Source organism: Amblyomma maculatum, chromosome 3, assembly GCF_055883805.1.
Source record: "Amblyomma maculatum isolate TAMU_Amacu chromosome 3, ASM5588380v1, whole genome shotgun sequence".
Classification (NCBI taxonomy): Eukaryota; Metazoa; Arthropoda; class Arachnida; order Ixodida; family Ixodidae; genus Amblyomma; species Amblyomma maculatum.
The window spans coordinates 1491092-1514240 of NC_139346.1; the positions used below are offsets into that span (position 1 = coordinate 1491092).

General features: G+C 44.0%; 1 protein-coding gene across 4 annotated transcripts in view; it reads right to left on the bottom strand.

Moving 5' to 3' along the window:
- The window catches only part of LOC146194092 (tRNA pseudouridine synthase-like 1), a 168484-nt gene that overhangs the window by 100604 nt on the left and 44731 nt on the right, over positions 1 to 23149 (bottom strand). For 3 of the 4 annotated variants that reach the window (XM_084597247.1, XM_084597248.1, XM_084597245.1), the window contains exon 3: positions 13680 to 13891. In XM_084597247.1, the coding sequence (XP_084453373.1) occupies positions 13680 to 13891 (212 nt within the window). The remainder of the gene's footprint in view (positions 1 to 13679; positions 13892 to 23149) is intronic. The other variant, XM_084597246.1, reaches the window with a different exon arrangement.

A 23149-nucleotide genomic window follows, 5' to 3' on the forward strand; every position in this document is an offset into this window, starting at 1 on the left:
CGCACGAGGGGGAGGCATTTTGATAGCGGCGAGCAATAATTTATCATGCACTAATATAAACACTTCATCCAATCAGGGTTGCCAGGTCCAAAAAACGAAAAGTCGCCACAAAAATGGGAAAAGTAGCCAGAAAGTAGCCAACCAGAGGAAGAGCAATAAAAAGTAGCCAAAAAGGAGCCATGAGGCCATGCATGGGGCAGTAAATAGAGCGCTCACTGCAAAAAGACAACCAAAAACATTCGTTTAATCGTCATTTTATTCCAACGCTCGTGAAGAAACAAATGCCACTTGCGTCTTATAGAAACTAAATCACGTAGAAAAGATTTCTGAAAAAAAAAAAAAAAACTGGCTGCGTAAGACTGCGATATTATATAAACAGACATAAAACTAAACTGACCAGATAAACACACATGTTATCAGAAACTTGTCTGTGATGATTAGAAACAATATAAAATGCATAAAATTATGTCCACGAAAATGTAAGTATAAAATGTTAGTGGAGTTGGATGTCTCAAACAATGTCTACAAAAGGAGAACACGATGAAAGGAAACTGCAACCACTCAGGTGCGATGTTCAGGCCTGCCGTAAATAGTTGAGTTGACCTTCTCAATCATCGTTTGGGTTTATCAAGGATATGGCCAATGTGCAGGGGGTGTTCACACGATCACACACACTTCTTTTTGATCATGACTACTAGGCGTTGGACGGGAACCTTCGGTTTCTCAAGTATAATATTACATTATCGAGAGGCGTTTACCTTGCCTAGAGATATAGAAATCATTCTTTCATAGGTATACCGAGTATATTCGTAAGCTTCCTTGACACTAGTGCCTAATAATATTCGGCGAATTGCGGTCAATGAATGGTTGTCCGCGCTCCTTGATCGCATTGAAAGTGCGCAACTGTTTTATTTTGCGAACAAAGTATAAGTGCAAAAGCCACTTTCACACTGATGAGACAAACCTATGGACGGAAGATGCACTCATGACTAATTTATTGTCAGCGGGTGCACGCTAAATAAGACGTACTGCAAGCAAATATGCACGGGCAAAGAAAAACATTTCGAAGCAGTTCGTGGAAAGCCTAGTTAGTATGTTAGCTCTGTTGTGATTTTTATCTAAGTTTGGCTAGCTAGCATAAACCTTTTACATTTGCCCTTAGTTTGCCATCTATAATGCAAAGTTTGGCTTTAAGTGCAGTTAAATAATTAGCACTAATTAATTTGGTTCGATAACTACCACAACTCATTTGCACTCAACCTAAGCTTTCGAAAGGTATATGACGATGCATATAGCTCACTAACGCTAACTAATATGGATTGCTAACTAATTCAGAGCATTTGGAGACATCCTAAGCTTTTCAACGGTATATGACTTGATCGTCTAGCTCAAAGTTTGGTTTTATACAAAATTAAATAATTAACGCAGATTAATGAGGATCACTAGCACAGTGCCATTACACTTGGCCTAAGCTTTCCAGCGGTATATGACTCGATGCTGCAGCGGAAATTTGGGTTTCAAGTGCGATTTACTAAATATCATTTAATTTCGCCCGTAGTTGGTCAAAATAAGTGTATAATTAACCAATGACCCAAACTCAAGGTTTATCACGTGACATATACTATGCTTAGCCAAGATAGCTTGAAAGTAGCGAAATAAACTAAGCGGCCGCTTTTACTTTCTCTGATCTTAAAGTTCAAAGCACCAGCCTGGGTCGTTCTCTCGTTTTGCGAAGTTTTACCGCGGTGACGGAGTTCACACTAAAAAAAAAAAAAGATAAAAAAACCCAAACACAGCCAGACAGAGGCAGTACTAGACCCTGCAGCGCAGACCTGGCCTAAAAACGCGCGCTTCGATCACTCACTGCTGCCGCCGGACGGCGGGCGCCAGGGAGAAAAAGCGTGTCGTGCGCAGAGCTCGTAGCCGCCGCGCCCCTTAGCCGCGCGAGGAGAATTGAAGAGGAAAGCGCGGCGCGGAGGAGAGTGTCGCTACTTTCAAATTATCAAGGGGTTTTAGCGGATGGATGTTAAGAGCGTCCGCTTTGAAACACAGTGGGGACAGTCGTCACCATGCAGAGTTAGTTGTATTGCAGCGCTACCGTTGATAGATTTGCTATCTGTCTATCTATAAAAACGAGCATCCTGAACAGCGCGCAAACGGGCTCGTTGGAATAGGCGAAAATTTTTCAAAGTAGCCAGAAAGTAGCCAAGTAGCCAACCTAAAATTTTTGTCGCCAGGCGGCTCAGAAAGTAGCCAATTTGGCGTAAAGTAGCCAAATCTGGCAACCCTGCATCCAATCTCGAAATAATTTTGCTCATTTGCCGAGCAGCACCATAATCAGTGTTGCTGGGTGTCTGCTACAGATCACTGCACAAGACCCTCAATTTTTGCCATAAGCTAAACATCATATTAGCTAAACTAACTAAGCAGTATTCCAATTCTCGCATTATCTTTTTCAAGGATTTCAATTACCCGACGATAAACTGGAATAACCTGGCTCATTCTAAAGATAACTGAGCTGACACTAAGGAATTCATCAATATTTGCTTTAATTTCGACCTTACCCAACTAGTATCACAACCTACGTGTGTAGTAAATGAATCAGCAAACATTCTAGATTTAAGGGGGGAGCCGGGTCTTGAAGACGAAAAAATTGCGAAAAAAACGATTTTTCAATTTTATTATTTTTGGATTCCTTATGCTTTCCTGCATCTATTACCGAAAATTCAGCCCCCAAAGATGTGTTATAACTGAAATATTGACTATAATATAGCTTCAATGACGAGGATCGCGCGCATGCAATGCACCAAATTAGCCCGTTTTGTAGCGTCCGCGGTTTCAAAACCTCGCGGCGGATCGCGGCCATCTTGGTCTCATTCGAAGGAGCATCCTTTCGGCTTGCTTTCCCGCCAAGCAAAGGCATCCCAGACTGCCCAGCAAACAAAATACAAAGCAAAAAAGAAAAGCAGCATAGAGCTACTCCATTGGTCCCTGCATGGCGCGAATTCAAACGGCCGCATCTCATTGGTCGGCGGCTGTTTCCGGCTGCTCCATGCCGGAACACGGACGACGCCATTTTGTCAAGGCTTGGGTAGTCGCGATGCCTCGAAAGTTTCACACCGTGCACAAATTTGGCAAAAAACGTAAGAAACGTGCCGAAAAGCGTCGAAAAGTGCCTCTGTCTTCAGCGGCAACCGCCGCGGACCCTTCGCGAATGTCGGAGTGCACAGCAACAGCGGATCACGGCTCGGCAAGTACGGCGACCTCGGACCCGCCGCGAACGCCCGAACGCGGTCCAGCGATTGCGGCGGCCACCTCGGCAGTTCCCGAAATGGATGTTTCGGCTAGCTTCAGCTTGCAACCGGAACGCACGAGAGTGAACGCGCACTTCTTGTCAAGCGAAGAGTGCGAAGTTCTGACGCAGCGAGCGGCGGAGAGAACGGCTGAGTTGGCATCAGTTTCGGCGACGAAGCGAAAAATGGAACTTCTGGCAACGGCGCCTAGTGCGCCAGGCGTTTCGTCGACGGCGTTCACTATTCTTGACCTCGATGCAGTGAACTGTTTACTGCGTTCTACTGGGTGCCTTACGTGTCGCGGGACCGTGAAAATCACGAAGGACAATGCTGAGTATGGACTCCTCAATAAATCCTCTCATCTCATCATAATTAGTTTTTTGCGTTTTTCTCAAGAACAAAATTTTGGTACACTCAAATTTTGTGAGAGGTGGGGCTTCACAACTGCTCAGTAGATTTTCATCATTCTTATTTTATTTGAATCCTCTATGTGTGAGGTTTGCAATAAAAGCACAGTGCAACTAATATTTGACTTAGAACATTTCAAAATTTTATAGCTATTGCAAAAAGGCAGCTTTCAGTTATTGATTTGAAAATTTGAACTTCCATAACTTTGTACAGATTGAACACAAAATGATGAAACAAGTCTTATTTCAAACCTTAGGCTTCCAGGGACACGTTTATATTAGTTTTAGCTATTGCTATGAAGCAGTTCTTTTTCTATTGTTTTCATAACAATCAGACACAGTAATTAGCATAAAATATGATCTATACACTACAGAGTAAATCTGACTGCATATTTGAAATCAGCATGCAAAACTACATAATTCTGGAAAGTTTCAGGTTGGTAGCTCTAAAAGTAAAAATTTTTTACTCGAGACCAGGCTCCCCCCTTAATACTAACAAGCTATCCCGAAAGTTGTTCGTCCATTACTTACAAGCAATTGGCAATTAGTGATCATAAAGTTATCCACACAGAATTTCATTTTAAGGCTGAATCGCATGCACGTGAAAACCCACGCGAACACGAACGCGCTGGCGGCGCGCGAACAGAAATGCATGTGTCGCTTGGCTCGTCACTTGGATCTGCCGAAATAGAAAATTTCGCCCGTTCGCCCAGAAGTAACCGTACATCACTGCCGCTCATTTCGCATGCTTTCTTTATTTTGCTGTGTTGCATTGTAATTGTGCATTACCACGTAATATTTCGCTTTGTACGAACAATGGTGAATAGCGAAGGATTCAAAGGATGTCTAATCGCAACCAAAACAACAATAAAAACAAGGGGTCACATGGCTATTCGTGCTGACTACAGTGCAAGTTCATGCACATTCGATACGGTTTGTTGTAAATACATTTTACTTTGTCGTGTTGTCGCAAAATAACTTTAATTCTTGCAATCGTTATGACTGTTATTGGATTTGGCAACAGTTTTTCGGTGTACTAAGCCACTATGCCAGCCAAATGCCAGCCACACAACCTACACAGAGCGTCGTCGCCGTTTCGCTCGGTTCGCGCTGTCGCGTGCATGCGTCTTCCCCAGTAGGCGACAGAGCGAACCATGATCGCTTTCGCCATGCCGCCTTGTCGCGTCACTCACTTTTTCGCTCACATGTGATTCCCGCTTTATTCCCACTCCGCGCCACAATCCGGGAAAGACTATCTGGTTATATTATAAAGGCAATTACGAAGCACTCGGTAGCGAGCTCAGCACCTATTTCTCCTCCTATAAAGCAGCCGTTGATAGCCTATCTCTCCAGGAAAACTGGTCATTATTCCGGCAAAAGCTTAACTTCTTCGCAGACAAATATAGCCCAAAAACTACATTCCATGATAATTGCAACCAGCCGTGATTCACAAAATGCCTAAAAAAACTTGAGAATAAGAAGAAGTGCCTATTCCGGACAGCGAGAGAGAATCCTAGTACTTGTGCATGGAATAAATATTATGCCGCCAAAAACTCGTATTTATCAGCAATAAAAAATGCTAAGCGATCCTTCTATGATGATGACTTGACCAAAATCCTAAAAACTAGCCCAAAACAGTTCTGGCAAATATTAAACCCTAATAATACGCATTCAATTACTCAATAATGATTCAGGAGAACCACTTAGTGAAACTGAATGTGCTAACATTTTCCAGCTGCGTTTTCATCAGCAAGCCTGATTTGCTCTTACCCACTCTACCTACTATCATTGCTAACACCATGCCTATCATTTTAAGGAATACCAAGCATGCTTCTGCCGAATATTTATCACTAATGTTTGCTCAGTTTCTTTCCACAGGCACCGTACCAGATGATTGGAGGAAGGGAAAGGTCGTTCCAGTATACAAATCCGGTAACAAAGATTCACCATTAAATTATCGTCCTATCTCACTCACTAGTGCACCATGCAAAATTAGGGAGCATATCTACTCTGAAATCACGCAGTTTCTGGATATTAACAATTGCCTTCACCTTCTGCAACATGAATTTTGTAAAACCTATTCCTGCATTACACAACTCGCAGTATTCCTTCATGACCTACACTCAAACCTTGACTTAAATATTCAGACTGATGCCATATTCCCAGATTTTGCTAAAGCATTTGATAAAGTTTCCCATCGATGCTTACTGCTCAAACTTTCACAACTGAACCTGTACCCTAATATCTTAAAATGGATTCAAGAATTCCTTGCGCATCGCTCCCAGACAGTTTCTATTAATAACCAGTCTTCTAATTCCGTCCCCATAACCTCAGAAGTACCCCAGGGCTCTGTCCTAGGCCCTCTCCTCTTCTTAATATTTACTCACATAATGCTCGCATCCCTAACATTGGGAGTCAAAAATCGGAATTTTTTTTCCCTTGTGTAATCATCGCACCACCAATATTACCACCGCGAGAGTCTTCTGCTAGTAGCAACAAGTGCCATCTGTGGAGCGCTACTGAACCTAGCTGGCCTCGTGTGCACGCGGTACCAGGCGGTGATAGCGTGCTCGGGTAGATCATCATCATCGATTATGCTAGTCTTTTTTTTCCCCCTCATGATGCTCATAGTCGTCACCATTTTGCGAGGAGTCTCCGCGTCTCGCCGTTGTTCCTTTGTTTCATCCGTGTTACTTGCTTTGTTCCGTCTACTGTGTTCTTGGTGCCGCATCGCGGTGGGGCGGTACGCAAGTTATACAGCTGCTTTTAAGCTGAAAGCTTTCGAGTACGGGCTACAGCATAGCAGCCGCGCTGCCAGCAGGCACTTCGACGTGAACGAGTTCTGCGTAGTGTGCTACTGGAGACAGCGATTGCAGTGCCGATACGGACTCTGATCAAGTCTCTGATGAAGAGTAGAATTGTATAGTCTGTTGTGAGCATTATACCACGGAACGCGGGGAGTGATGAGGAGGCTGCGTGCGGTAAATAAAGTGCTTTATCACTTTGTGCCTTTGGCAGCCCTGTACTTTTATAACAAGGGTAAGTTCTTCTTGGACGCAGACAATTCACATCAAGCAATGGCTACCACTCATCCCTTTCTGATGTTACATCAGGTGTCCCCCAGGGTGCCGGCTTATCCCCGCTACTCTTCCTCATTTACGTCAATAATCTCCCAGCTAATATAGATACCAAACTAAGACTATTTGCAGACGACTGTGTCATCTACAGTCCCATTCGTCATCTCACCGATAGCCACCTACTACAAAAAGACATTGATGCAATAGCCACATGGTGTGACACTTGGCTCATGCCTTTGAACCTGGACAGATGCCAACTCTTGTCGTTCTCCCGCAAACGAACAGTAATTCAGCATTCATACACCATCAACGCTACCCCGGTTGCCAAAACATCATCCTACAAGTACCTTGGATTACATCTTTCATCTTCGTTATCTTGGGTCAATCACGTCCAAACAATATGTTCTGATGCCTCACGTGTTCTAGGTTATTTGCGGCGAAACCTCAAATCAGCATCCCCGGAAGTGAAAAAACTGGCTTATCAAACTTTCATCCGTCCCAAACAAGAATTTGCATCATCAATCTGGCACCCATCTCAAGCCAACCTCACCGCCAAACTCGAAGCCATCCAAAATCGTGCAACTAGCTTCATCACTTCTGAATACTCCAAAGAAATCAGCATTACTGCACTTAAACGCTCTGTCTCCCTGCCCACTCTAAAGTCGCGCCGCATGATCTCCCGTCTTTGCCTACTGCACAGCTTCTTTTACCACCCTGCTTCCAGACACCCTTTGCTGCAACCACCACTCCGAACGTCCAATCGCCTAAGGCGCAGCCTCCCCATAGCAGGTATCAGGAGCCGCACTTCAGCAATGAACAGTTCATTTTTCCCCGATGCAATTACTCTCTGGAATGCCCTACCTAACGACATAGTTGCATGCGACGATCGCAAAACATTTCGCACAAAACTCGCTAGTCATTTCCAAGATGTGTAAGTATTTCATCTGTGTCACCATCAATCATTCATTGGCTTTCAACTTTGCTTGCCGCCGCACGTGCATTTGTAGCTTTTTCTGCATGACCCCACGAATGCCTTGATGCTCTTTGTTTATTTTATTTTTCTTGCCTTTTACAATTTGTAGTGTTTGTGTTAATTGTGCCTGCCTTCATCAAGATTGTATTTACTCTAACTGTAGCCCCTCCTTATGTAATGCCCTTAAGGATGAAATAAATGAAATGAAATACACAGTGCGGAGACGCATGGAGACACGTAGAGCATGTAATTGAAGTCCAAACTGTGAGAAGTTCCGTCACAACTTTAAATAGTTCTGAGATAAACATACGGGGAGATGCGGCCACCAAAACGAGCCCAAAATGATTGTGAGTCACTGCCATGACTGGACGACTGCTGTGACTGAGAGTAATGCCATTCCGCGAGAGCTTGCAGTGCGAGTAATGTTACACCTAAATTAACATATTTTAAAACAAAACTCCAGAAATTTAATTTTTTAATTTCACTGTGAGTGGAATATGTTGCTGCGTTACTTGTTTCTGCTGTGTATCTGGCGTCAAGAGTACACATTCGTTTCGCGATTGAATGCGAATGAGTTCCCCAAACTCATTCGATGAAGAATGTCATTCGAACCTAATGACATTAAATTTTCTCGTGTAGCAGGGGAATAATGACATTAGATGCTAATGTCATTCGATACGAATGACATTAAATTTGGTCGTGTCACAGGGGTATAAATTAGCTTTTAGCCCTCCAAAAAATTTGGTCGAAAATTTTCTCCTCACATTTATCGCACCCCCCAACTTAGCATAAATTTTCCGTGCAAAAAAGTGCGAGCATTATGCAAGTAAATACGGTATATATAAATGACTTACCAGAGCTCCTCTCATGTAATATCCGTCTATTTGCTGATGACTGCGTGATCTACCTCTCAATAAAAAACATCTCTGACCAAAATGCCCTTCAGGATGATCTTACCCATGTTAAAAAATGGTGCAATGATTGGCTAATGACCCATAACTCAAACAAATGCAAACTCATTTCGTTTCACTGCTAACATCAACAGTTTTCTTTCTCTTACAGGCTTGTTAGTACTTCAATAGATCTCGTCCACTCATATAAATACCTGGGTATCATTTTTTAAGTCATGACTTATCTTGGCACGAACACATTACTAACATAATTTCTTCTGCGAATACAACCCTAGGATTTCTCAAACGCCATTTGCATCATGCATCTACAGTTGTAAGATTACTCGCCTACAGCACGCTGGTAAGGCCTTAACTTAAATATGCGCCTCCCATTTGGAGCCCCCATCAAGGATACCTCATCGATGCACTTGAAGCCATCCAAAATCGCGCAGCTCGTTTCATTCACTCACAGTATTCATATGAAGTCAGTGTATCATCCTTGACATCGCAATCTAACTTACGAAGTCTTTCTTGCTGTCACCGCACTGCCACACTATCTCTTTTTCATAAATTCTATTACAGCTCACTCCGCCAAGAACCATACATCTGCGCACCTCCGCCATGCATATCCCATCACACTGGCCACCCACTTCAAGTCGCACGTCCCATGCGCCCGTACCGTAATATTTTCCTCTTCCTATTTTTCCACGAGCCGCGTCAGACTGGAGCGACCTATCCCCACTCCGTCGCTGCCATCAACTGCCCATCATCATTCAACACTGAAATGTGTATATCACGTGAAAATCTGTGAAAGAAGTGTAACATTTGATGATTATTTACCCCACTCCTTATGTAATACTCCAAAAGGGGTTAATAAATGAAATGAAATTTCAAAGGCAAGGAATTTTTCTTTTTTATGGCAGAGACTGAAAATTTGGGAAACTGATGTCGCCTAGGCTGCTAAATGCTCATACACCAGAACACTCAGCAGAACGCGAACAAAAAATATATTCACTAGACGCTGCATGCACGCACACAGTGTTTGTTTCTCTATGACATGAGGGCAACATTCCCCAAAAAAACTTTTGCAGCGTCAAAGTGCAGTGTGCAGTACTCCAGAATCACTGCGTCTTTGAATACCTTCAGCACAGAATGAACAGGAGAAAACACCAAAGCACGAGATGAAGCGCAGCAAGTCAGTCGGAGACACTACACGAATGACTTCACTTCCGCCAAAAACAATACGGTTGGGAAGAAAACAAAAAGGTTGGAAACAATTCAGGTGCCAAGGGTGCTCTCTTTTCCCACTGTTATTTAACATATATATCAAACTGTTCTATTAAGGTATCAGCATTTCGACAACACATAGAAGAGGTTCGTGTTTTGGCGTACGTTGATATTGCTGTTTTCTGCTCCAATTATGAAAGCTTTTGCAAGTTTTAAGAAAAGTTAAATCTTACTGGGAATTAAGTGGTAAATTGGGAAAAGTGCTTGGGATTTCGCCATGGAGTGTGACTTCGGTATATGTATGGTGAAGTATCTAGGTGTCCTCTTGAATTTTTTGGGAGTGAACCGTTGCCGGAAGAAAAAATAGTAGGATGTGGTGCATTGAACCTCTCAATGTTTAGATGTGCACATGACGCAAGTGCTACACTGTTCCCGCTTAATGTGCAAAAGTTGCATAGGGTGTTTGCCGTGTTTCGGTAGGGTTCCTCTCGAGAAAAGACAAGTGGAACAAACCTGTTTAGGAGTGTATTTTCTAAGGTCTTGGTTTATGTCACTTATTTGTACGGCAGTTAACTGCTTTTTTTTCTTCTCTAGGGATGCTAAAGACCTCTTGTTACGTGCTGTTATTCAGTTCAGACTGGGCAGAGCTTTGCCTGAATTTGTATTCAAGGAGCTGCTCGGAGGCAGTTGTACAAACTTGTGGTTTTACACTGAAGACATGAGGGTAAGCAACTTGTTTTATAGGGCTTGCAACAATTGTATACAAGGATTCTCAGATGGGTCGTGAAAGTCCTTTTATATCAAAAAGCAGGTTCAAACTATGACACGTGGTGTTTCTTTATGAGAGTGGGCAAGCATCTCTGTCACGCCTGCAGTGATAAAATTGGTGCTGTTTCCTTGAAGTCTTGCACACGTTTGCATATGTCAGCTGCTTACCCCTGATTAAACAGTTGTAGCCTCTTAATTGTGTGTATTGTACTGTTAATATGTCTGACAACCAACTAGCTCAGCAGTTAACTCGCTTATACTAGGCAACAAAATTTTCAACATACAATGTCAGTTCTGATTGGCCCTCATCAGACTTGTGGTTTGAGGTCCATGCAAAGTAATATACATATTGCACGTACAATTCCCGAATATCGCTGTGACGCTCATGAGCAGCTTGCTCTACTCCAGATTGACTTTGTAAAAGGCATTTGATCCTGCCCAGCATTCATTTCTGTTTTCTCGCGCGTGCCAATGTTGGATCCCCCATGCTTAAAGATGTACAACTTTGTTACAACCATTGCACTCGCTTGATGTTTAATAGTCACCTCTCAGTCTGTGTCAATTCGATTATCCGTGAAGCAAAGCTGTTCTATATTACTGGTTTGCCGTCTACCTAGAGCCACTTTGACTGTACTGTACTGTAACAGCAATATCAGTGTGTTTGTTGTCCTTGGCAATGAAGTCAAAGCACTAGCGTACACCGATGATTTGGCATTTTTCTGCATTGATAAACCCAGCAGTGACAAAACTATGAACACTGTTGCCTCTGGTGCTCAAATGAATAGCTCTAATTGTTCGGGTCTTTCGTTCGGTTTATGGGGTCAACGCAGATTTATTACGCTGGAAATGAATGGTCTCTGCCCCCATTAAATACATTTAAGTTTTAAGTCCAGTGAGCGCTACTGGAGAGAGCACGTTCTGGCCCTTCAAAGCTACGTTCAGATTTTTGTTCCGCACCACCTCTCAAATTTTGGTGGAGCGCAGGCCTGAAATATGTTTCTGGCAACAAAAATTTATTATTTTGCAGGGACTCTGTTGTGCATCCAAAGCTTTCACCGAACGTTCATATGGTCCTCCAGTTTTGAGCCGATGCGGTGGGAGAAACTATTCAGGCTCGTTTCTGCTCCCGGGCATGGTTTTACACATCTCTATGCAAGAAAGCTGGTTTCTTCTTTTTCCATAATAGCTCCCATTCAATTGTCAGAAGAACCCTGCAAACTAACTTTGTGAACCTTCTCCCTAACTTAGTGGTCTCTTTCAATTTTATCAATCGGCCCTTATTATTCAGTTTTAGGAAAGTTACAATTCAGTGGGTTTTCTTGCAGTTCGTTTTCCTGATGAGTACCTATTCTCCATTTTACGTAAAAAAAAATGCATAAATCGAATTGATATCCGTACTGTTCCCACCTCCATTACAACATTCTCTCTACTCTAATCGTATGGGCGAATAAGGCATGATGTGTTGAGAAGAGTACATAAAATGCTGATTTTGCCTTGTACTAAAACGCTTCTGTAAAAACTTTATACCTAAGGTTTACCTGTTAAGTGTGGCTTCACAAATGACTTTTTTGTTTGAAACCCTCGAACAGTGATTTATTATGTGCCAAGATGCGATATTATTTTGGGACGTTCTACAAAGAACATTGAAGAAAGGCTATTTTAAATTCTCACGACCCAACACGACCATGAACCCTTTGACATAATTTTCCTCCTTGGACTGCACATGTTAGACCGGAATGCTGAGCCTCTCGTTTCCCCATGTTAGACATTTTGGCCAGATGGTGCACCAGCTGAGAGACAATTATGAAAACAGCGACTACAAACCAGACTGGCTCCTATTATTGATGTGTTTCTTGCCACCGTTTTAGTGGAGATGTGTTAAGAAGTGTGTTAGTTGTACAGTGCTGTGTTGTATATTTCAATTGGACTTGTTTGGCTACTGGCTGATTACTTTGTAAATAATGTATATAGCTATTTCCTGCATTTAAATGTGTGTAATGAATAGCATGCCGAAAAGAAAAAAAGTCGAGGTCATTCAGTGGTTAAGACGCCTGACTACTGAACCCGAGTACCTGGGTTCGAACCCGACTGGTTCAAATCCCCTGGAATTTTTTTCAGTCTAAAAGCGCTGCACGCGAACCAGTTAAATCACGACCAAAACGACCTAGCTTGACCTTGCGAGGCCTTGAAGGTCATTTGCCAACACCCGGCCAACTAAGTAGTTGGAGCCATAACGGTTACATTCCACTCTAATCACCTATAATTGAGGAAATGAAATCTAGAGTAGATTCCATTGAGGCAACTGAGTGCTAACAAGCAAATGAATTGGGGAAAGTGCAAGCCAGCACAAGAATATTCTCGCTTTTGGTGTTTGGCTACGTCCCAGTCAGACACAAATCGAAAACAAATGAAAACAGTCATATCAGCGTCAAGGTGAAGACGTTGGAAAGGACGCATCTGGTTTAAAGGAGGAGGAAAAAAGGACCGATTGTCAGGCGATGGTTTTATGCAAGAAAAACAAAGAGATGCGGAAAGAGACAATGATTTTGCCAGGATGGTTGCCACATTTAACGGAGAGCTCTAGCTATAAAAGGGTCACCTCTTTCAAAGCAACATTGTGCTCGGCCAGGCCATGTGAAGCTGTGCGTGTATAGTTTTGCTTTGATATGCGTCTGTGTATGATTGAAACCGTGTTATAGCTGAAAGTTGACGACCCTGTACAAGAAAATACAACTAAACTTTACATAAAACATTGCGCCTTGGTGCGCGACATGTGTATTACACTGCTAAACACTACACAAAATCAGGTTTTTATACTTTACTCCAAAAAGGACAGAACCATTGAAATTCTCGAGCTGCTAATCTGGTCTGATGTTTAGTTTTCTTTAGGTAACCAAAAAATTGAACTACTTTCTGTCGTGGAGGAATTGAGGGTGTGGCGTTTATAGCAGCTACCGACGGAGTCACATCCCTCCGCCGCTCCCGACAATCTCTCCCTGTGTGGTCTCCATTACTTCTACACAGAAATAGGGTTAAGCACTCACAGGATGTCGTGCGAGTGGCGTGCGAGCAGTATGTTGAGTCCTGCGGCCAGCAGCTCCGGCTGGAATGACTGGCACAGGTTCTTGGGGCGCAGGTCCACGTGCGCTGCGTTTTCGGTGGCATGCACGCCGGCGTCGGTACGGCTGGCTGGCACCACCACAGGGTCGCCCAGGCACCCCAGCTGGCACAGTGCAGCCTGCAATTTCATTCCCAGCTAGCACTTTGTCATTTTACGTCAAGCCTTTATTTGTCACAGCACTATTGAAAAAAGATCCCATGTGCGATATTTATAGGTACTATAAGAAATATAGGAACTTGCAGGAGCAAATGCGGGGCATAAAGAACATAATATGACATGCACGACTTGTCAGAGGACACAAAGATTATGCATATAGGTCCTGCGTTCTCCTTAATATTCTGTAACTTTAATATATAACGCATGCCGGATATATTTCAGTATATTTACGGACACACCGGGAAGGGGCTGGTCGCTGCTTCTAACCCTACGGGGCTGGGACTGGTAAGTCCCTGCCATTTGCGGTGGGTCTAGCCTGTCACTGGCAGCTGTATCTGTTGTTGGACAGTAATGTATATTGCGCAAAAAGACGAGACAAAGAGGAGAAGTGGACAACGACGGCGCAGAACTGACGACTGAATTTATTCGAAGAACGGAAGAGTATATATATAAGTACACACACTTGTTGTACCCACATGCGCATAGTCGAAAATGTATAAAAATCTATATCAACACATGTAAAACTCCCCCCATCACACGCACGTGGTGAAAACTGCCGACGCACTATCGATTGTGCAGCATGGTCATCTCTTTTTCTGTCAATGCGACGGACGTTTTACTAACACAAACATTTTGCTTTCGGTTAATATGGAAAGCCTCGGCGATTTCTCGAGTAGTCTGGTCTTTATGAAGAAACAATATATTAGTATCAACAAAGAAAGGTACACACTCACACGCATTACAATGTTTTGCTAAGTTTGTTTCATTCTTTTTTAAGGACTGCGCATGCTCCATCAGCCTAATGTTGATGCAACGGCCTGTCTGCCCAATATATGTACGGCCACAGGACAGTGGTATTTGGTATACTACACCCATCCTACAACTAATGAAACTCTTGGCGTGATTGACCTGGCATCTGTTCTTACTTCTTGTGCCCCCCAGCTTTCTTTGAACCGCTGCACCTACCTTGCCAATCTTATTAGGGGCTGAAAACAACACCTGTACGCCATATTTTGCGCCTACTTTTGATGTGCACATCAAATGTATAATAGCCTTGAAATCCAAGCTAATAGATGTAGGGAGGCTGGTTATCCAGACTCAGTGCTTGTAGCTAGTGCTGATAAGGTTCTGCGTTCTCTGAAGTGTTCCGGACAGATAGAAAGAAAAAATGAAAGAAATAAAATTGCAGTTGTGCCTTATATACATGCATTATCACATCGGTTTAAAAAAGTAGGCGCAAAATATGGCATACAGGTGTTGTTTTCAGCCCCTAATAAGATTGGCAAGGTAGGTGCAGCAGTTCAAAGAAAGCTGGGGGGCACAAGAAGTAAGAACAGATGCCAGGTCAATCACGCCAAGAGTTTCATTAGTTGTAGGATGGGTGTAGTATACCAAATACCATTGTCCTGTGGCCGTATGTATATTGGGCAGACAGGCCGTTGCATCAACATTAGGCTGATGGAGCATGCGCAGTCCTTAAAAAAGAATGAAACAAACTTAGCAAAACATTGTAACGCGTGTGAGCGTGTACCTTTCTTTGTTGATACTAATATATTGTTTCTTCATAAAGACCAGACTACTCGAGAAATCACCGCGGCGTTCCATATTAACCGAAAGCAAAATGTTTGTGTTAGTAAAACGTCCGTCGCATTGACAGAAAAAGAGATGACCATGCTGCACAATCGATAGTGCGTCGGCAGTTTTCACCACGTGCGTGTGATGGGGGGAGTTTTACATGTGTTGATATAGATTTTTATACATTTTTGACTATGCGCATGTGGGTACAACAAGTGTGTGTACTTATATATATATACTCTTCCGTTCTTCGAATAAATTCAGTTGTCAGTTCTGCGCCGTCGTTGTCCACTTCTCCTCTTTGTCTCGTCTTTTTGCGCAATATACATTACTGTCCATCATGGTTCACCAACTCGCCCAATCAGCCATTCTTCTACAGTATCTGTTGTAGGCCGTCACTGCACCTGCCACCACTTCGGTGGCAGACAACGGCTGTTGTGACGCGTCTTTCTCTCTCCCTCTTTTCCTTTATTTTTTCTCTATTTTCTCCTCTGTCCGCATGAAGCAGCTGATGTGGCTAAGCTACAAAGCCAGTAGCAGGCCTGTGCATTTTCTTTTTCTTCTTCCTACAGTCGCAACAAGGACATGCCGAAGGTGTAAGCCGATCCTGTATTTTATGCCTTTATGATTAGGGGCTGGATGTCCTATACCACTGCTTGTATCGCATCTCTTGTGGCGCGTTCTTCCCCACTGATTACAAGCAACAAGCGCTGCTCTTTCAATTTTCATATCTGCAGTTCAAGTACAATGAAGAGTGCAGCCAGGAAGACAAAACATATACTCAGCATAAGTGAAATACATTGCTGCCCACATGCACTGGTAGCTGCATATCAGGGGACGCTTCCTTTAGTGTTTACTTGTGCTTAATTGGAATAAGTGAATTGCTAGTGTCGCTGGCAGCATATGACAGGCACTGTTCCACCAGAGATCCCTGTATATAAGAAAGAGTTATATGTCATCTTTCAGTGTGCTGTATCTGTTTTCCAAAAGTGGGACTTAAGTAAACAAGATGCAAAAGGATTTGGCTATTGCAACCTCAGCAAGAATACATCTAATCAAGCTGCATGCCTATTGTTGTGAGTATGCCACCAGTTGTCTGGTGGCATATGGGCTTACGAGCTGCCCAGCCGACCCTCCGTACCACAAAGGAGAGTACAGCAAAAGAGAACGGCTGCTCAGGGAGCCCACTAACTTTAATTTTTGAGTTCGTTTTATCCTTTGTAATGATATGCAAGACTTTACTCTATAGGATCGATTCGCCTGTGACTGCTGACTAATTTATAATGAAATTATCTTCTCGTGTTTCATTTTCAACCGCTGAGTGTTGGCTGTGACGTCAAAGTCAAGTCCAGGTCACGTGAGGGATGAAAAAATACCAATCGTTCCTGTCGTATGAATTTACAATGCTAAAGCCAGCCTACTTTATAAACAGGAATCATAAAAGTGAACAGCAGCGATTTTTAATAATACAGCAAAGGAGAGACACAGTATCTGTCACACTTGTTCTGTGGACACCTGAACTGCACTGTGAGGGAAGGGAAGATGGCAGTGAAAGTGGAAAGAGGGAAAGAACAGGCGTAGTGGAAGGCTACACAATAATTTTGACCACCTGGGGATTTAACGTGCACTGACATCAAACAGCACATGGACGCCTGCGCATTTCGCCTCCACTGAAAGCAGCCACCGGCGGTCGGGATGGAACCCGGGTACTCTGGCACAGCGATTACTATATTGCTGCTTTTCATACCATGTGTGACCTAGACTTGATCATGACGTCACAGCCAACCGTCAGTTTTATATAAATAATTCATTCACAGGAAAGGAAAGGCCCAGTATCTCCATGTCGTAAGGGAAGGCAGGAAGGTGGGAGTGAAAGTTGGAAAGAGAGAAAGAGGAACATTAGTGGAGGGCTGCAGAGTAATTTCAACCACTTGGGGGCCTTTAATGTGCACACAGATGACTCAATTCTGGCTGCTGAAACCGAAACTGACTAGGAAAGAAAATTCAACTAAAAGTTACTTAGCGATTGTAGGCCAAAAGCACGTGGTGATCCATATACAGAACATTTTACGCATCACCAACATGAAGGCCAAAAAAATTGGTGCAATTCATACCTTGTAACAATAGGCAGAACAGATGAATAGTATTAAATCAGAGCTTCAACAGTTTGCAACTACCGAGAGATAAAAAGGGGCTTTTCACCTTCCAAGTATTTTATGAGTCTGACTTACCGGCTCCCACTTTGTATTATGAACATTGAAAAAAGGGTATTGTCCAATTTCCCTCTGTAATGTAGATTACAATCTTTTTGAAAAGCTTCCTTGTTACTGTATGCAGCTAGTGGTCACAAACTTGATGGGATCACTCCAACCTTATTGAAAAAATTCTAGGGGCCAGCATGAAACGCCACCGAAAAAGGCCTGTGGGAAGCTTCGAGCAACACAAAGGAACCAGCGTGGAATGCCACTGAAAAAGGCCTGTGGGATGCTTCAACCACCGACAAGCAACAAGGAACCAGCGTGGAACCTGTGGGACCGTTCCAGCAACAACGCACGAGTGGGAAACACCAAGCGGATGAGTACTGAGCTTTCCTTTCTGTTACAGAATGTCGCGCATAGGAACGATAACACAGTTTGACATCAAATCACAGAACATTGAATCGCACTTGGAAAAATTTCAGCAGTTTCTGGTGGCGAACGACATACGCAATGAAAAGAAGTTACCGGTGTTTTTAAAACTGATAGGCCCAGAAGCGTATGAGGTCTTGAAGCTCTTGATTGTGCCAGCATTGCCGAGCGAAGTCTTACACCGAGATTTCAAAGCTGCTGAAAGATCATTACTGCCTCAAGAGCTCAGTGATAGCAGAGCGCTGTAAATTTAACAGGCATGTTCAGAATGAACACGAAAGTGTCGAAGATTTCATAGTGGAGTTGAAGTGCGAATACAGGGACTTTTTGCAAGATACCCTGCGTAACAGGCAGGCATACAAAATGAAGGAAGTCGACACACCCTATTCGCCGCCAAGAACCTGACTTTTGAAGGTTTTGAGTGAAAGATAACTAGCGGAATCGAATGCGGTGCTAATGCAAGCAGCAGACAAAGAACATTCACTGAACGTGGTTAGCCGACGTACGCCAAGGAGGCCTAAAGAAGTGAAGCGGGACCAAGACCAGACGAAAAACAGATGCGGAAGGTGCGGCAGGGGACATTCGTCTGACGGGTGTTGACACAAACACTTTGTTTGCCGGAAATGTTCGAGAGAAGGACATCTTCAGAGAATGTCCCCGAATGCAAAAACTCGTTACAAAAGAATGAACGTGCTAGAATGTCCTGCCGAAGAGGAGGAGCAAGAAGTGTATCATTTCATAAACTTAAAGCATTCGTGTTACGAATTTAATGTGAAAGTTTAGGGTAAAGACACATGGAGACTGACACAGGAGCAGCTGTTACAATTGTGTCCAAGAGTGTGTTTAAGTACCTTTTCCTGCATGTAAAATGCGAACCCTCCAAAATGTCTCTCCGCACGTACACTGGAGAACGAATGAATCTTAAGGGTGAGTGTGAGGTACCTGCGAGGTACAAAAACTAACTAGTTTGCTGTGCTCTCACCTTGTGCGCATCTGATGATTTTTGAATGGAATTTTTTGTCAACCGCTTCGGCGTTAATTTCTTGTGGTGACCGTGTTATCCATATGACAGACCGTAATTCTTCATCTGAATTTCTGAACGACATCATCCCCTCATTGCCGCCGCTGATATTGTTTTGCCTCCTCAGTGCAAAAAACTACTTACCGTTGTTTCTGACCACATCACTGATGGAAACGTACTCACCGCACCATCTTATCGTCATCTTGAACGCGGCATCGCCTTCCCGTCTAGTCTTGTCAGGTTCTACAACGGCTCAGCGACCGTAGCGGCCACTAACACTTCACGTAAATCCCTTGTGCTCCCAAAAAAAACTTCTCTCCTTTACATGGTGGATGTTCAACCTTTGTCCTTGATGGTGCCCACTCCTCTGCCTCAGCAGTGTGTTTTGCCAGACGTCTCTCTTTCTGTTCTCACAAAGACTATTAATCCTAACCTCACGCTGAACCAACGCCAAGAACTGCTGACATTGCTTCGGCACCACCAAGCCACTTTTGGTGTCACTTCCCCACCACTGGGAAGGACTAGTGTTGCGCACCATCGCATCATTACTGAAGGTAACTATCGTTCGCCGACAACGTTATCGGGTTTCCCTCTCTGAACGAAAAGTAAAGAAAATGTAAACGCTCCATCGCAATATTATTCATCCCTCAACAACCCATGGTAATCCCCAATAGTGTTAGTTAAAGAAAAGGATGGCTCGGTACGCTTTTGTGTTGATTACTGCGCACTCAAGAAAATTATCCGTAAAGATGTATACCCGATGCCAAGAATTGATGACACCCTTGACTCTCTTCAAGGCGGCAAATATTTCTCAACTTTAGACCTCCGCTCAGGTTATTGGCAAATACCTATGAACGAGGACAATAAAGAAAAAACCGCTTTCGCAAATCCCGATGGCCTTTACGAATTTAATGTTACGCCTTTCGGACTTAGTAACGCACCAGTGACATTTGAAAGAATGATCGATGCTGTGCTTCATGGCCTAAAATGGAGAACCTGTTTGTTACTTGGACAATTGTTATCTTTTCATCAACTTTTAACGACCATCTCACGCGCCTGAATGAGGTCCTCACGTGTCTCGCTTCAGCGGGCCTTCAGCTCAACGCCAAGAAGTGCCACTTTGCAAGAAGGAAATTAAAATATTAGGACATCTAGTCAGCCATGACGGCATTCGTCCAGACCCTGAAAAAATCATCGCGGTCTTGAACTTTGCTCGTCCACAACGGACTATAGAATTGCGCAATTTCGTCGGCCTGGTGTCTTATTTCCGGCGTTTTATAAGGCATTTTGCAACTATTGCTGCTCCATTTCATGAACTACTTAAAGCACGCAGCCCTTTCGTGTGGGCTGACCAGTGCTAAACTGCTTTTAACAACTTGAAGCACGCCTTCACTTCAGATCGTGTTCTTGGCCACTTCAGTGACAGCGCTCCAACCATCCTGCACACTGATGCCAGTGGTCTCGGTCTTGGCGCTGTACTTCTGCAGCGCGATGCAACTTCGCGTGAGGAAGTGATTGCCTTCGACAGTCGAACTATGACTCCAGCTGAAAAAAACTACACCATTACCGAGCAGGAGTGCCTTGCCGTCGTATGGGCTGTCCAAAAATTTCGTCCTTACCTATATGGTCCGTACACAGTTGTGACCGATCACGATGCTCTTTGCCGGTTGTCTTCACTCAAAAATTTGACAGGCAGACTTAGCCATTGGATTCTACGCCTGCAAGAATACCATTTCGATGTCACTTATAAACTGGGTCGCCAACACCAAAACGCCGACGCTCTTTCTCGCTGTCCACTTTCAGAATCGACTTGCTTTCTTCCCAATGCATTTCCACCTATGACCACATCATATCACATCACATCACTTTATTTTCCTTAAAGACCCCTTGCGGGGTGTTACATAAGGGGTGGGTTTTTATTAAGTACAGATGTTCAGTGCAGTCATGAATGTTCCAGGGCAGGTGATGGCAGCGATATCGTAGGGAAGGCCGTTCCAGTCAGCTGCTACTCGGCAAAAAAATGAATTAGAGAAAACAGTGGTACGGGCACGTGGGCGCAAAACTTGAAGAGGGTGACTGATGCAATGGGATCTGCGCGGCGGGGGTGCGCAGATGTAGGGTTCTTGTCTGAGTGGCGAATAAAAAAAACTTGTGAAATAAGACGAGACTGGCAGTGCGACGGCGAGCAGAAAGATTAGATAGACCTGATTGCAATTTTAGAGATGATATGCTAACGTCGTATGAATACGAGGAATGAATGAATCTGGTGGCCCTGTTCTGCACAGCTTCGAGGGCGTTTGTTAGATATGCTTGGTGAGGGTTCCAGATGGCCGATGCGAATTCCAGTTTAGTTCTGATGAGTGAAATGTATGCTTGTAGTCTTACATGTTGAGGGGCATCCCGCAGGTGACGTTTCAAGAAGCCAAGTGTTTTATTAGCTGATGATACCAGGTTAGTCACATGCAGACGCCAGGATAAATCGTTAGAAATGGTGATACCTAAGTATTTGTACGACTGGACGAGGTCGACAGAGGTGTTAGAAATTGTGTACTGGAAAACAAAAGGATTTCGGCGGCGGTGAAAAGACATATACTTACATTTGTTAGGGTTGAGTGTCATCAGCCGCTGCAAACACCAGTTTTGCACATGGTTTAGGTCAGCCTGTAGGGATTCTTGGTCAGAAGGGTTAGTGACTGAACCACAGCCGACCATCGTTTTCCCCAACGTATGTCACAAGTTTCTTTTGATGACTCTGAGAACAAACACGCTCTCCGCTCACAGCAATTGGCTGATGCCTACTGCCGTCCCATCATCGACCGCCTTATTGGCGCTTCGGACCCACCCATTCCTCAACTTCGCCGACAGCTTCGCAATTTCAAGCTCAAAGATGGCATCCTACTCCGCTACGTGTATTGCCCTGATGGAATTCGCTGGATCCCAGTCGTGCCGCGTGTGCTTCACCCACGTATACTGGCTACTCTTAACGATGACGCTACTGCAGGTAACCTTGGTGTTGATAATACCTATGACCGCATGAAAACACGATTCTTTTGGCCTGGCCTATCTTCCAGCATTGCCAACTACGTCGCATCCTGCCCTCTATGCCAACGTCGTAAACGGCTGACTTCTTCGCCCGCTGGCCTTCTACAACCTGTTCCCTGTCCCTCCACACCATTCGACGTAGTCAGCATCGACTTATGTGGTCCCCTACCTCTCTCCGATGGGGGTAACCATTGGATTATAACAGCTGTCGACCACCTTACACGCTACGCTGAGACAGCGCCTGTACCGACTGGTTCCGCTCAAGAAGTAGCAAATTTCTTTTTTCGATCAATTGTACTGCGTCATGGCGCTCCTCAGGTGCTCCTAAGTGACCGCGGGACAGCCTTCTTATCGACAGTCATTGCCGAAGTTCTTTACGCGTCATCCACCCTTCATAAGACAACCTCAAGTTACCATCCCCAGACTAACGGTCTGACTGAGCGATTTCATCACACCTTATCGGATATGGTCTCCATGTACATCACACCAGATCATCAAAATTGGGACACTATTCTACCATTCGTCACATTTGCCTATAACACAGCAGTACAGCGGACTACCGGTTACTCTCCATTTTTCCTCGTTTATAGCGATTCTCACAGTTCCTTTTTCTCTACGCCCGACTATTCCACATCAGTACCAACTCAGCTCTTATCTCGTGTGGCCAAATGCCGTCATCTTGCCCGCCTCATCACAGCAGCGTGCCAGGAAGACCGCAAGAGTCGCTACGATTCTACACATCACATGGTCTCTTATTGTCCTGGTGATGAAGTACTGCTTTATACACCACTGGGACCCCTGGCTTTAGCGACAAATTCCACCACTGCTACCTTGGTCCCTACGAGGTCATCAGCCAAACTTCTCCAGTTAACTACAAAGTCACGCCTGTTGATCCCCCAGCCGATCGACGCCACCGTGAAACTGAAATTGTTTGTTTCTCGCTTGAAACCGTTTGTGCGCCGCGGTGCATCA